This window comes from Oncorhynchus clarkii, chromosome 2, assembly GCF_045791955.1.
Source record: "Oncorhynchus clarkii lewisi isolate Uvic-CL-2024 chromosome 2, UVic_Ocla_1.0, whole genome shotgun sequence".
NCBI lineage: Eukaryota > Metazoa > Chordata > Actinopteri > Salmoniformes > Salmonidae > Oncorhynchus > Oncorhynchus clarkii.
The window spans coordinates 47,594,663-47,609,868 of NC_092148.1; the positions used below are offsets into that span (position 1 = coordinate 47,594,663).

The following is a 15,206-nucleotide window of genomic DNA, read 5'->3' on the forward strand; positions in this document are numbered from 1 at the left end:
TCTGGTCTGATGAAACCTGGATTGAACTCTTAGGCCTGAATGCCAAATGTCACATCTGGAGGATACCTGGCACGATCCTTACGGTGAAGGATGCTGGTTCCAGAATTATGCTGTGGGGATGTTTTTCAGCTGCAGGGACTGGGAGAATAGTCACCATCGAGGGAAATATGAACAAAGCAAAGTACAGAGAGACAATTGATAAAAATCCTGCTCCAGAGCACTCAGGACCTCAGACTGGGGCGATGGATCACCTTCCAACAGAACAACAACCCTAAGCACACACCCAAGACAAAGCAAGAGTAGCTTCGGGACAGGTCTCTGAATGTCCTTGATTGGCCCAACCAGAGCCCGGACTTGAACACGATCGAACACCTCTGGAGAGACCTAAAAATAGCTGTGCAGCGACGCTCCCCATCCAACCTGACAGAACTCGAGAGGATCTGCAGAGAAGAATGGGAGAAACTCCCTAAATAAAGGTGTGCCAAGCTTGTAGTGTCATACCCAAGAAGGCTCAAGGCTGTAATTGCTGTTAAAGGTGCTTCGACAAAGTTCTGTGTAATGGGTGTGAATAATTTTGTGGAAAAAGTCAGCGGGTCTGAATACTTTCCAAATGCTCTGTAGATAGATAGATAGTTTTCAGCTAGATATGTCCCAACTACTAAGGTAATTCTAGAGAGAAAAAGTTAAGTTACATTGATATCGTTTCAAGATGAGTGTATTGTGATGAGTTTTACCTTTCGGTCATTTTAAAGACTGTTGTTGTCCGTCACAGTCCAAATGTTTCCGTTTAATATTATTTTGTGCTATGCTCCACTCCCATTTGGCATGTGGAGTTGCATTTCCACTGGTATTTCCAAGAGAAAGACACCGTTTCCACTGTTTTCCCATTCATTTTCTAAATCAGACGAATTGTGCAATTGACCTTTTGTCTGAGCAGTAAGATGATTTAAAGGCAGATCATGTTGTCATCACTTGTAGATGTTGATGATAGCACTCGAATGAAATCATTACGTATCAGGCATGAGCTAGCCCTGGTTTCTATCTGTAAAACCAGTCCAGTGTTGCTGGCCTGCTTTCAACATTCAGGTTAGCTTGGACAACACTCAGAGCATATTGAATATTAATAATATACTAATTCCCCATTTGTCCATGAAGTAGAATATAGGACTTGTCTATTAGCTAATAGTGTACATTTCCTATTTGTTCTATAAGTCAGTCAGAATGAAAAGTGACAATCATTTGAGTTGTGCTGTGTTCGAGACCAAATTGATTTACACTATACGGCCTCCCCCCAAAATATTTTATTTAATTGTTTTATTTCACCTTTATTTATATGCCCAGTGACAACTAGAGATGTCATGTCTGACAAGCAGGTCAGTAGGCCCATCTACAAAAAGCTTCTCTAAAGACTGTGTTCTGTATAAGCATGACGTTCTCTCTCCATAGAAATACAATTACCAGAACAGACATTTCCGTCCAAGTCAACACACTGTGATGGGTGGGCCTGGGCCATAGAAATATAACTGAGTCATTCTATTTCTATGGTTCCCCCCCTCTCCCAACATGGTCCTGGCCCTCTGCCATCACACAGAGGATCCAAGCCTTGGGTTAATCATCAACCTTTCTTTGATTTACTGTTTGTCACTTCATGTTTTCTTGCCTCAAACTAGCTCCACATAGCTCGTGTGTAGTGCGATAACAGTCATCAAACCTCCTCCTGCCTTTAAGAAAATTTGTGCTCTTTTGTTTTCCAAGCAGTTTGATGCCAGATACACACTAGATTGGCAGTAATAGGACTGTTTGTGATGAACTATGTCTGCTCATGTTTTGGTAATGTGGGTTGGTGTTTGAAGTCATATTTTGAGACTAGACATCCATGAATCCAACAAGTCAGAGAAGATGACTTATCAGAATGTCTTTCGCAGTGTGGATCGTATTTACAGCTTTGTCACAACAAATTGCCAGTCTAGTTGTTTACACCAATGAACCATAAACATCTAGATTTTGCCATCATTTATGTAACTGGTCTCCTTTTTAGCCTAAATTTCAATGAATTCTAGTCCACAAAGTCTCACAGTGTTTCTGTTGGTCTCAATTTCCACTGTGGATTTTGGAGAGCTTTTGTATTGAATGTGCTTTTTTTCCCAATAGCCCTTGAAGGTCTCGTTATTTATGCTGGTAAGACAGACCAACATTTTTGAAAAATCTTGCTTTTATCAGTGCTGTTGTCCCTCTGGCAGACAACAGCGCTAGCTTCCATACTTCTTTCCTGGATGGTGCTGTATCGTAAATACCTGAACTTCAGAGCATTGGACAGTAGAGTGCTACTTCCCCCCACATCTGGACTGTATTTACCGCCATTTAATTCAGTCCAGTGTGAGGTCACGGAAACCGAGGGAGGAATTCACACCAGGACCAACCCTATGACGGTGCAGCCGCATTAAAGGTTGTAAAAGAACAAAGGTTTTGACAACTATTGTCTGAGCTATTTTATTTTTAAAGGATGGTGTCGTACAACGTGTACACATGTAGTGTGTGTGTGTGTGTGTGTGTCTCAGTGCATATTTATTTTGGTGTAAGTGACCTGTGTCCCAATCAGTGTAACATATGCCCTAAAAATTGTCAGAGACTCCAGCCACACTAGTCATAGACTGTTCTCACTGCTACCGCACGGCAAGCGGTGCTGGAGCTCCAAGTCTAGGTCCAAGAGGCTACTAAACAGTGTCTACCCACAAGCCATAAGACTCCGGAACATCTAATCAAATGGCTACCCAGACTATTTGCATTGCTCCGCCCTTTCTCTTTTACGCCGCTGCTACTCTCTGTTATTATCCATGCATCGTCACTTTAATAACTCTACCTACATGTACATATTACCTCAATTACTTCAACCAACCGGTGCCCCGCACGTTGACTCTGTACTGGTACCCCCTATATATAGTCTCGCTATTGTTATTTTTCTATTGCTATTTAGTTACCTGTTCCTTTTATTTTTTTAAATTCTTGTTCATACTTTTTAAAATGCATTGTTGGTTAGGAGCTTGTAAGTAAGCATTTCACTGCAAGGTCTACATCTGTTGTATTCGGCGCATGTGACTAATAAAATAGGATTTGATGTTTGTATACAGTAAGAGTGTGAATGAGTCTGTATGTATCTCAGAGTGAATGTGTGTGTGCGGGTGTGTGCGTTCGTTCGTGCATGCATGAAAGAAAGTCCACATTGATTGGTGAGGAAGCATCAAGTCCTGGCCGTATATGCACTGTATGTACACCTCTCAGCTGTGCCTCAGTCAACCAGAGCCAGCCCCCTCCTACTTCCCTCAGATATAGTGAGGCTGTGGAATAGCAGTGGAGTCAATAAGAGCAGAAGCCTTGAAACGAGAGCACGGGATCAGCCCCCCAAACACACACACTCTTTCACACAAATGGAATACTACTGCAGCCTGCTGCTGTGGACCTGTGCCCTCCTGCCAGGTGAGTGTGTGAATGACTGTGTGTGTGTGTGAGTGTGTGAGTGAGTGAGTGAGTGAGTGAGTGAGTGAGTGAGTGAGTGAAAGGTGAAAATAAGGGATCGATGGAAAGTTTGTATGTGTTACAGAATGACAACAAACGTGAGAGAGTTCGTATGTAATTTAATTGGGACTGTAAGAGTTTGAGCATGTTTGTAAAAGTGTGTGTGACCTCTGGAGTCAGGATAAGAGAGCATGTGGAAGAGGTGTGTGTGTGTGCGCAATGTGTTTTTGTATCTCAGTGAGTGAAGGTGAGATGAATGTCTCTGGACTAGTTTAAGTCAGGTCGTTCCTTTTGTTAGACAGACGAGCAGAGTTGGCAAGAGTTTCTCATTATTTTGTGGTATTGCTTTTAGGCCATTTGGGAAGTTAACGACTAGTCCATGTGAGGAGGTGTGTCCACCTGTTCCTCGTCTCTAGAGGCATAGAGTGTGTGAGATGAGCCAACAGCATGATGCACGAATCTGGCATGGCCTCATACCTTGTCAAAACTATTGCTCTTCTGAGACCCTCTGTCTGTCGGCCTCCTCTTTAAGCCTCCCTCTGGGATGATGCAAGGAGGAATGATGCTATCTGCTCTCAGTGCAGCTCTCAGAGTTTCCACTCGTTGTAAAGATCTGGCCATTAGCCTGATTCGGGATCAGTCAGTGCTGTAGCTCAACTGCAGCTCAACCCAGGCTACATTGGAGTCATTAATGAGTCTTTACATTTCCAAAACATTTGTGTTTTTTGATTGCTTATTATGATTGCTTATGGGTACCTTCATGTGTGTGTAAAATATTACTGTTCTCAGATTTTCAGTTCCCGTATATTTGACCATGACATGTGATTGTCTCACCTTGGATGCACATGCACGTTACACAGTGACGTCATTTTGAATATTGCACATGTCCCCATGATTTGTTAAGTTTATTAGGATCCCCATTAGCTCTTGCACATGTAGTATCTACTCTTCTTGGTGTCCACATAAAATGTACAAATGTTAAAGACTTATCGCCTCTCCCTCAATACCCTCTTTCCACTGATATAAAGCTTATTCCATAACACGGGGCTTGTGAAAGCAGTGGTTTTCTACACGAGAGGTTCTGGACAAGAAAATCGTCAAGATGAGACTCGTTTGGTAAAAGTGAAACAGATACAGATGGCTAACGTCAGAGTAGGACAGGGTGCTACGTATGCAGAGGCAGTGAGAAGGGTTGAGGGTAGAGAAGGGCCAACAGCAACAGTGAATGTTCCCATTTCAGCATGTGGACCCCAGAAACCGTGTGTTAAAAAAAATCCTGGTTCTTGGCCTTCATCACAATGGTGGTGAATTGTGCTGAGCAAGTAGAACACAGATCACAGAAAATGTGCATTGTTGTGTAATGGCTGAATGTTTTCTGGGAAATATCTGCAGAGGATCAACAGAAGATGTTGGAAGAAGTGCTGCCCTCCCAGGCCCGTGGGCCGAAGAGTGACTAATATGGATCTTATGGGTAGTGGGATAGGGATGGGTATTGTAGTACAGTGGGGCAAAACAAGTATTTAGTCAGCCACCAATTGTGCAAGTTCTCCCACTTAAAAAGATGAGAGAGAACTGTAATTGTCATCATAGGTACACTTCAACTATGACAGACAAAATGATAATTTTTTTTCCAGAAAATAGCATTGTAGGATTTTTAATGAATTTATTTGCAAATTATGGTGGAAAATAAGTATTTGGTCACCTACCTTCATCTCACAGACCTGTAACTTTTTCTTTAAGAGGCTCCTCTGTCCTCCACTTGTTGCCTGTATTAATGGCACCTGTTTGAACTTGTAATCAGTATAAAAGACACCTGTCCACAACCTCAAACAGTCACACTCCAAACTCCACTATGACCTGCACCAGGCTGGGAAGACTGAATCTGCAATAGGTAAGCAGCTTGGTTTAAAGAAATCAACTGTGGGAGCAATTATTAGGAAATGGAAGACATACAAGACCACTGATAATTTCCCTCAATCTGAGGCTCCATGCAAGATCTCACCCCGTGGGGTCAAAATGATCACAAGAACGGTGAGCAAAAATCCCAGAACCACACGAGGGGACCTAGTGAATGACCTGCAGAGAGCTGGGACCAAAGTAACAAAGCCTACCATCAGTAACACACTACGCCGCCAGGGACTCAAATCCTGCAGTGCCAGACGTGTCCCCCTGCTTAAGCCAGTACATGTCCAGGCCCGTCTGAAGTTTGCTAGAGAGCATTTGGATGATCCAGAAGAAGATTGTGAGAATGTCATATGGTCAGATGAAACCAAAATATAACTTTTTGGTAAAAACTCAACTCGTCATGTTTGGAGGACAAAGAATGCTGAGTTGCATCCAAAGAACACCATACCTACTGTGAAGCATGGGGGTGGAAACATCATGCTTTGGGGCTGTTTTTCTGCAAAGGGACCAGGACGACTGATCCGTGTAAAGGAAAGAATGAATGGGGCCATGTATCGTGAGATTTTGAGTGAAAACCTCCTTCCATCAGCAAGGGCATTGAAGATGAAACGTGGCTGGGTCTTTCAGCATGACAATGATCCCAAACACACCGCCCGGGCAACGAAGGAGTGACTTCGTAAGAAGCATTTCAAGGTCCTGGAGTGGCCTAGCCAGTCTCCAGATCTCAACCCCATAGAAAATCTTTGGAGGGAGTTGAAAGTCCGTGTTGCCCAGCAACAGCCCCAAAACATCACACTGCTCTAGAGGAGATCTGCATGGAGGAATTGGCCAAAATACCAGCAACAGTGTGTGAAAACCTTGTGAAGACTTACAGAAAACGTTTGACCTCTGTCATTGCCAACAAAGGGTATATAACAAAGTATTGAGATAAACTTTTGTTATTGACCAAATACTTATTTTCCACCACAATTTGCAAATAAATTCATAAAAATATTTTTTTCTCATTTTGTCTGTCATAGTTGAAGTGTACCTATGATGAAAATTACAGGCCTCTCTCATCTTTTTAAGTGGGAGAACTTGCACAATTGGTGGCTGACTAAATACTTTTTTGCCCCACTGTACATGCAGGTTGATATACCAACATAAAATCATGATTGATCAAACAATCCAGCATAGTAGATGGCGGCAATTATCGGATGTAGTCTGCCAATACATGTAGAAGTAGAAGAAAGATGAGACTCTCACAAACATGACAGTGTCTTTTTATTTTGCTCTATAACGTCCACCAGTTTTACGTCAGTCATCGGAACGCTATGTCGCGGATGCCCTACTTACAGAGAGGTCTTCTCACAAAACCGACTGTCCAGACCGAACCCTTGGAGCTACAAACGTATAATTTCGAAAGCGGATCGCCAATATGGAAAGGGGAAACTCTCAGCAACACAGTGCTGGTTGTTTTGCTCTACGACGCACACAAGTGTCAGGGGAGTCATCTGAAGGTAACACAGTACTAGGCTGTAAAAATGTCATAATGTGCATAGCGGTAAATAGTGCTTTTAAAATGTCTTATATCTTTCAGACATAGGACACTCTTCAAAACATTATTCCTTATCTACAAATGTGTTATTTAACGGGTTTCTATGGGCTATAGCAGTTAAGGGCCAATATCCATATTTCATCAAATCAGGTTTTTATGTATTTTTTATGCCTACAGGGGCCCTAAAATTCTAAGTCATAGTCTAAATTATCCATCTTAAAGATGCACTCCAGGATCTTAAGCACAACAAATGTGTAATGTACAGTACGAATTGGATTCTTTTACATACATGTATTCAAATTGCTATTGTATTCAATGTATTTGTAGAACCTAACATATAATATGAAATGAATGACGTAGTACACAATTGGATGACACGGCACTCCAAAAAATGGGATCACTTTTGAATCGTGACCACAACTTTCTAAACTACAGGCTGAAATTCTGAAAAGAATTTGAGAGTGCATCTTCAAAACAATTCCATATCGCAGCTTAGTAGATTTTGCAATCTAATGGCTTAGACCTACAGGGGTTAAGATTAATGCACTTACTCGTGTCTCTGGATAAGAGCATCTGCTAAATGACTAAAATGTCAAATGTAAATTTTCTCATATAAAAATCTCATATTACTGTATAGAATAATGTTTTAAAAAAATATATATTAATGTAACAAATGTATTATTTGTAGATTTTGTTCTAAAAATGTAGTTAATTGTTACATTTGACTGTGTTAAACCTAGCAATACAACTTATTAGTCTAAGAGTGAGGCGGCTATATAGCATTTTGCAAAAAAAAGTACAACATAAAGTGATAGATTTGAAAGAAATACATCATGTAATTGAACAACCCCAATGCCGTGATTATATGGTAGAAAAACATACCAATCTCTTTCACAATTTCTTTAAACAAGCTTTAAGCTAATTTACCAACATATAGTGCCTTCGAAAAGTATTCAGACCCTTTGACTTTTTCCACATTTTGGTACGTTACAGCCTTGTTCTAAAATTGATTACATTCTTTTTTCCCTCATCAATAGACACACAATACCCCATAATGACAAAGCAAAAACAGTTTTAAATTTTATTATACATTTTTGATAAATTATTACAAATAAAAACTGAAATATCACATTTACATAAGTATTCAGACCCTTTACTCAGTAATGTGTTGAAGCAAATTTGGCAGCGATTACAGCATTGAGTCTTCTTGGGTATGAGGCTTGTGTAACGGCTTTCTTCCTGGGATGGAGAGGCGGACCAAAACGCAGCTTGGTTATAGTTCATGGTTCTTTAATAAGAGACACTTAACATGAACTAACTACAAAACAATAAACGTAAAAACCGAAACCGTCCTAACTGGTGCAGAAAACACAAAGACAGGAAACAACCACCCACAAAACCCAACACAAAACAGGCTACCTAAATATGGTTCCCTATCAGAGACAATATCTAACACCTGCCTCTGATTGAGAACCATATCAGGCCAAACATAGAAATAGACAAACTAGACACACAACATAGAATGCCCACCCAGCTCACGTCCTGACCAACACTAAAACAAGGAAAACACACAAGAACTATGGTCAGAACGTGACAGCTTGGCACACCTTTATTTGAGGAGTTTCTCCCATTCTTCTCTACAGATCCTCTCAAGCTCTGTCAGGTTGAATGTGGAGCGTTGCTGCACAGCTATTTTCAGATCTCTCCAGAGATGTTTAATCAGGTTCAAGTCTGGGCTCTGGCTGGGCCACTCAAGGACATTGAGACTTGTCCCGAAGCCACTCCTGTCTTGGCTGTGTGCTTAGGGTCACTGTCCCGTTGGAAGGTGAATCTAAGCCACCATCTGAGGTCGTGAGCACTCTGGAGCAGGTTTTCATCAAGGATCTCTCTGTACTTTGCTCCGTTCATCTTTGCCTCAATCCTGACTAGTCTCCCAGTCCCTGCCTTTGAAAAACATTCCCACAGGATGATGCTGCCACCACCATGCTTCACCGTAGGGATCAAATCAAATCAAATCAAATGTATTTATATAGCCCTTCGTACATCAGCTGATATCTCAAAGTGCTGTACAGAAACCCAGCCTAAAACCCCAAACAGCAAGCAATGCAGGTGTAGAAGCACGGTGGCTAGGAAAAACTCCCTAGAAAGGCCAAAACCTAGGAAGAAACCTAGAGAGGAACCAGGCTGTGTGGGGTGGCCAGTCCTCTTCTGGCTGTGCCGGGTGGAGATTATAACAAAACATGGTCAAGATGTTCAAATGTTCATAAATGACCAGCATGGTCGAATAATAATAAGGCGGAACAGTTGAAACTGGAGCAGCAGCACAGGCAGGTGGACTGGGGACAGCAAGGAGTCATCATGTCAGGTATTCCTGGGACATGGTCCTAGGGCTCAGGTCCTCCGAGAGAGAGAAAGAAAGAGAGAATTAGAGAGAGCATATGTGGGATGGCCAGTCCTCTTCTGGCTGTGCCGGGTGGAGATTATAACAGAACATGGCCAAGATGTTCAAATGTTCATAAATGACCAGCATGGTCGAATAATATATTAATATTGGTTGGGGACGCCAACCCAGACAGGATGACCACATCAGGGACTCAACCCACTCAGGTGACGCACCCCCTCCAGGGACGGCATGAGAGAGCCCCAGTAAGCCAGTGACTCAGCCCCTGTAATAGGGTTAGAGGCAGAGAATCCCAGTGGAAAGAGGGGAACCGGCCAGGCAGAGACAGCAAGGGTGGTTCGTTGCTCCAGAGCCTTTCCGTTCACCCTCCCACTCCTGGGCCAGACTACACTCAATCATATGACCCACTGAAGAGATGAGTCTTCAGTAGAGACTTAAAGGTTGAGACCGAGTTTGCGTCTCTGACATGGGTAGGCAGACCGTTCCATAAAAATGGAGCTCTATAGGAGAAAGCCCTGCCTCCAGCTGTTTGCTTAGAAATTCTAGGGACAATTAGGAGGCCTGCGTCTTGTGACCGTAGCGTACGTGTAGGTATGTACGGCAGGACCAAATCAGAGAGATAGGTAGGAGCAAGCCCATGTAATGCTTTGTAGGTTAGCAGTAAAACCTTGAAATCAGCCCTTGCTTTGACAGGAAGCCAGTGTAGAGAGGCTAGCACTGGAGTAATATGATCAAATTTTTTGGTTCTAGTCAGGATTCTAGCAGCCGTATTTAGCACTAACTGAAGTTTATTTAGTGCTTTATCCGGGTAGCCGGAAAGTAGAGCATTGCAGTAGTCTAACCTAGAAGTGACAAAAGCATGGATAAATTTTTCTGCATCATTTTTGGACAGAAAGTTTCTGATTTTTGCAATGTTACGTAGATGGAAAAAAGCTGTCCTTGAAATGGTCTTGATATGTTCTTCAAAAGAGAGATCAGGGTCCAGAGTAACGCCGAGGTCCTTCACAGTTTTATTTGAGACGACTGTACAACCATTAAGATTAATTGTCAGATTCAACAGAAGATCTCTTTGTTTCTTGGGACCTAGAACAAGCATCTCTGTTTTGTCCGAGTTTAAAAGTAGAAAGTTTGCAGCCATCCACTTCCTTATGTCTGAAACACATTCTTCTAGCAAGGGCAATTTTGGGGCTTCACCATGTTTCATTGAAATGTACAGCTGTGTGTCATCCGCATAGCAGTGAAAGTTAACATTATGTTTTCGAATAACATCCCCAAGAGGTAACATATATAGTGAAAACAATAGTGGTCCTAAAACGGAACCTTGAGGAACACCGAAATTTACAGTTGATTTGTCAGAGGACAAACTATTCACAGAAACAAACTGATATCTTTCCGACAGATAAGATCTAAACCAGGCCAGAACTTGTCCGTGTAGACCAATTTGGGTTTCCAATCTCTCCAAAAGAATGTGGTGATCGATGGTATCAAAAGCAGCACTAAGGTCTAGGAGCACGAGGACAGATGCAGAGCCTCGGTCCGATGCCATTAAAATGTAATTTACCACTTTCACAAGTGCCGTCTCAGTGCTATGATGGGGTCTAAAACCAGACTGAAGCATTTCGTATACATTGTTTGTCTTCAGGAAGGCAGTGAGTTGTTGCGCAACAGCCTTTTCTAAAATTTTTGAGAGGAATGGAAGATTCGATATAGGCCGATCGTTTTTTATATTTTCTGGGTCAAGGTTTGGCTTTTTCACGAGAGGCTTTATTACTGCCACTTTTAGTGAGTTTGGTACACATCCGGTGGATAGAGAGCCGTTTATTATGTTCAACATAGGAGAGCCAAGCACAGGAAGCAGCTCTTTCAGTAGTTTAGTTGGAATAGGGTCCAGTATGCAGCTTGAAGGTTTAGAGGCCATGATTATTTTCATCATTGTGTCAAGAGATATAGTACTAAAACACTTGAGCGTCTCTCTTGATCCTAGGTCCTGGCAGAGTTGTGCAGACTCAGGACAACTGAGCTTTGAAGGAATACGCAGATTTAACCTGTTGCGACGACCAAACCCGGATCCGGGATTCTATTTATAGACCTAAGCTCATTACCATAACGCAACGTTAACTATTCATGAAAATCGCAAATGAAATGAAATAAATATGCTATCTCTCAAGCTTAGCCTTTTGTTAACAACACTGTCATCTCAGATTTTCAAAATATGCTTTTCAACCATAGGAAAACAATCATTTGTGTAACAGTAGCTAGCTAGCGTAGCATTTAGCGTTAGCATTAGCGTTAGCATTTAGCAGGCAACTATCACAAAAACAAGTAAAGCCTTCAAATAAAATAACTTACCTTTGAAGAACTTCTGATGTTTTCAATGAGGAGACTCTCAGTTAGATAGCAGATGCTCAGTTTTTCCAAAAAGATTCTTTGTGTATTAGAAATAGCTCCGTTTTGTACATCACATTTGGCTACCAAAAAAAAAAAAAAAAAAAAAAAAAAAAACAACGAAAATTCAGCCCTCAAAACGCGAACTTTTTTCCAAATTAACTCCATAATATCGACTGAAACATGGCAAACGTGGTTTAGAATCAATCCTCAAGGTGTTTTTCCACATATCTCTTCGATGATATATCCTTCGTGGAAGCCTGGTTTCTCCTTGCTCTCAAATGGAAAAATAATTGCACCTGGCTTTACGCTCCAATTTCGACGCAGGGACACCAGGCGGACACTTGGAAAATGTAGTCTCTTATGGTCAATCTTCCAATGATATGCCTACAAATACGTCACAATGCTGCAAACGCCCTGGGGAAACGACAGAAAGTGTAGGCTCATTCCTTGCGCAATCACAGCCATATAAGGAGACAATGGAAAACAGAGCTTCAGAGATTCTGCTCATTTCCTGGTTGACGTATCATCTTGGTTTCGCCTGTAGAATGAGTTCTGGGGCACTTACAGACAATATCTTTGCAGATTCTGAAACTTCAGAGTGTTTTCTTTCCAAAACGGTCAATAATATGCATAGTCGAGCATCTTTTCGTGACAAAATATTGCGCTTAAAACGGGAACGTTTTTTATCCAAAAATGAGATCCAAGAGGTTAAGGAAGAGTCCGTAATTTGCTTTCTAATAATCATAATCTTTTCCTCAAAGAAGTTCATGAATTTATCACTGCTAAAGTGAAAGTCATCCTCTCTTGGGGAATGCTGCTTTTTAGTTAGCTTTGCGACAGTATCAAAAAGGAATTTCGGATTGTTCTTATTTTCCTCAATTAAGTTAGAAAAATAGGATGATCGAGCTGCAGTAAGGGCTCTTCGGTACCGCACAGTACTGTCTTTCCAAGCTAGTCGGAAGACTTCCAGTTTGGTGTGGCGCCAAACCCGTTCCAATTTTCTGGAAGCTTGCTTCAGAGCTTGGGTATTTTCTGTGTACCAGGGAGCTAGTTTCTTATGAGAAATGTTTTTTGTTTTTAGGGGTGCAACTGCATCTAGGGTATTGCGCAAGGTTAAATTGAGTTCCTCAGTTAGGTGGTTAACTGATTTTTGTCCTCTGGCGTCCTTGGGTAGACAGAGGGAATCTGGAAGGACATCAAGGAATCTTTGTGTTGTCTGTGGATTTATAGCACGACTTTTGATGATCCTTGGTTGGGGTCTGAGCAGATTATTTGTTGCAATTGCAAACGTAATAAAATGGTGGTCCGATAGTCCAGGATTATGAGGAAAAACATTAAGATCCACAACATTTATTCCATGGGACAAAACTAGGTCCAGCGTATGACTGTGACAGTGAGTGGGTCCAGAGACATGTTGGACAAAACCCACTGAGTCGATGATGGCTCCGAAAGCCTTTTGGAGTGGGTCTGTGGACTTTTTTCCATGTGAATATTAAAGTCACCAAAGATTAGAATATTATCCGCTATGACTACAAGGTCCGATAGGAATTCAGGGAACTCAGTGAGGAACGCTGTATATGGCCCAGGAGGCCTGTAAACAGTAGCTATAAAAAGTGATTGAGTAGGCTGCATAGATTTCATGACTAGAAGCTCAAAAGACGAAAACGTCATTTTTTTTTTTTGTAAATTGAAATTTGCTATCGTAAATGTTAGCAACACCTCCGCCTTTGCGGGATGCACGGGGGATATGGTCACTAGTGTAGCCAGGAGGTGAGGCCTCATTTAACACAGTAAATTCATCAGGCTTAAGCCATGTTTCAGTCAGGCCAATCACATCAAGATTATGATCAGTGATTAGTTCATTGACTATAATTGCCTTTGAAGTAAGGGATCTAACATTAAGTAGCCCTATTTTGAGATGTGAGGTATCATGATTTCTTTCAATAATGACAGGAATGGAGGTGGTCTTTATCCTAGTGAGATTGCTAAGGCGAACACCGCCATGTTTAGTTTTGCCCAACCTAGGTCGAGGCACAGACACGGTCTCAATGGTGATAGCTGAGCTGACTACACTGACTGTGCTAGTGGCAGACTCCACTATGCTGGCAGGCTGGCTAACAGCCTGCTGCCTGGCCTGCACCCTATTTCATTGTGGAGCTAGAGGAGTTAGAGCCCTGTCTATGTTGGTAGATAAAATGAGAGCACCCCTCCAGCTAGGATGGAGTCCGTCACTCCTCAGCAGGTCAGGCTTGGTCCTGTTTGTGGGTGAGTCCCAGAAAGAGGGCCAATTATCTACAAATTCTATCTTTTGGGAGGGGCAGAAAACAGTTTTCAACCAGCGATTGAGTTGTGAGACTCTGCTGTAGAGCTCATCACTCCCCCTAACTGGGAGGGGGCCAGAGACAATTACTCGATGCCGACACATCTTTCTAGCTTATTTACACGCAGAAGCTATGTTGCGCTTGGTGATCTCTGACTGTTTCATCCTAACATCGTTTGTGCCGACGTGGATAACAATATCTCTATACTCTCTACACTCGCCAGTTTTATCTTTAGCCAGCACCATCTTCAGATTAGCCTTAACGTCGGTAGCCCTGCCCCCCGGTAAACAGTGTATGATCGTTGGATGATTCGTTTTAAGTCTAATACTGCGGGTAATGGAGTCGCCAATGACTAGAGTTTTCAATTTGTCAGAGCTAATGGTGGGAAGCTTCGGCGTCTCAGACCCCGTAACGGGAGGAGTAGAGACCAGAGAAGACTCGGCCTCTGACTCCGACCCTGCTTAATGGGGAAAACCGGTTGAAAGTTTCTGTCGGCTGAATGAGCGACACCGGTTGAGCGTTCCTACAGCATTTCCTTCCAGAAACCGTGAGAAAGTTGTCCGGCTGCGGGGACTGTGCCAGGGAATTTATACTACTATCTGTACTTACTGGTGGCACAGACGCTGTTTCATCCTTTCCTACACTGAAATTACCCTTGCCTAGCGATTGCGTCTGAAGCTGGGCTTGTAGCACAGCTATCCTCGGCGTAAGGCGAGTACAGCGACTGCAATTAGAAGGCATCATGTTAATGTTACTACTTAGCTTCGGCTGTTGGAGGTCCTGACGAACCACGTCCAGATAAAGCGTCCGGAGTGAAAAAGTTGAGGAGGAAAAAACAAAAATATAAACGGTAATTAAAAAGTAAAAACCGTAAATTTGTCAGGTAGCAAAACAGGTTGGCAACAAAACGCACAGCAACTCAAAAACAAGTCTGCAAGTCGTGACCGGAAATGACGTCAGGGATGCCTCCAGACGTCTGGAGGGATGCCTCCAGACGTGATGCTTGGCATTCAGGCCCTACAGGCCCTCCAGGGTTCAATCATGTTTTCATCAGACCGGAGTTCCTTGTTTCTCATGGTCTAAGAGTCTTTAGGTTCCTTTTGGCAAACTCCAAGTGGGCTGTCATTTGCCTTTTACTCAG

General features: G+C 42.4%; 1 protein-coding gene across 2 annotated transcripts in view; it reads left to right on the top strand.

The window, feature by feature from the left end:
• Nucleotides 1-3,289: 3,289 nt before the first annotated feature.
• LOC139368651 (integrin, alpha 11b) overlaps nucleotides 3,290-15,206 on the top strand; it is a 91,041-nt gene continuing 79,124 nt past the window's right edge. The window contains exon 1 of one of the 2 annotated variants that reach the window (XM_071107814.1): nucleotides 3,290-3,474. In XM_071107814.1, the coding sequence (XP_070963915.1) occupies nucleotides 3,426-3,474 (49 nt within the window). In that variant the 5' untranslated portion in view covers nucleotides 3,290-3,425. The remainder of the gene's footprint in view (nucleotides 3,475-15,206) is intronic. The other variant, XM_071107822.1, reaches the window with a different exon arrangement.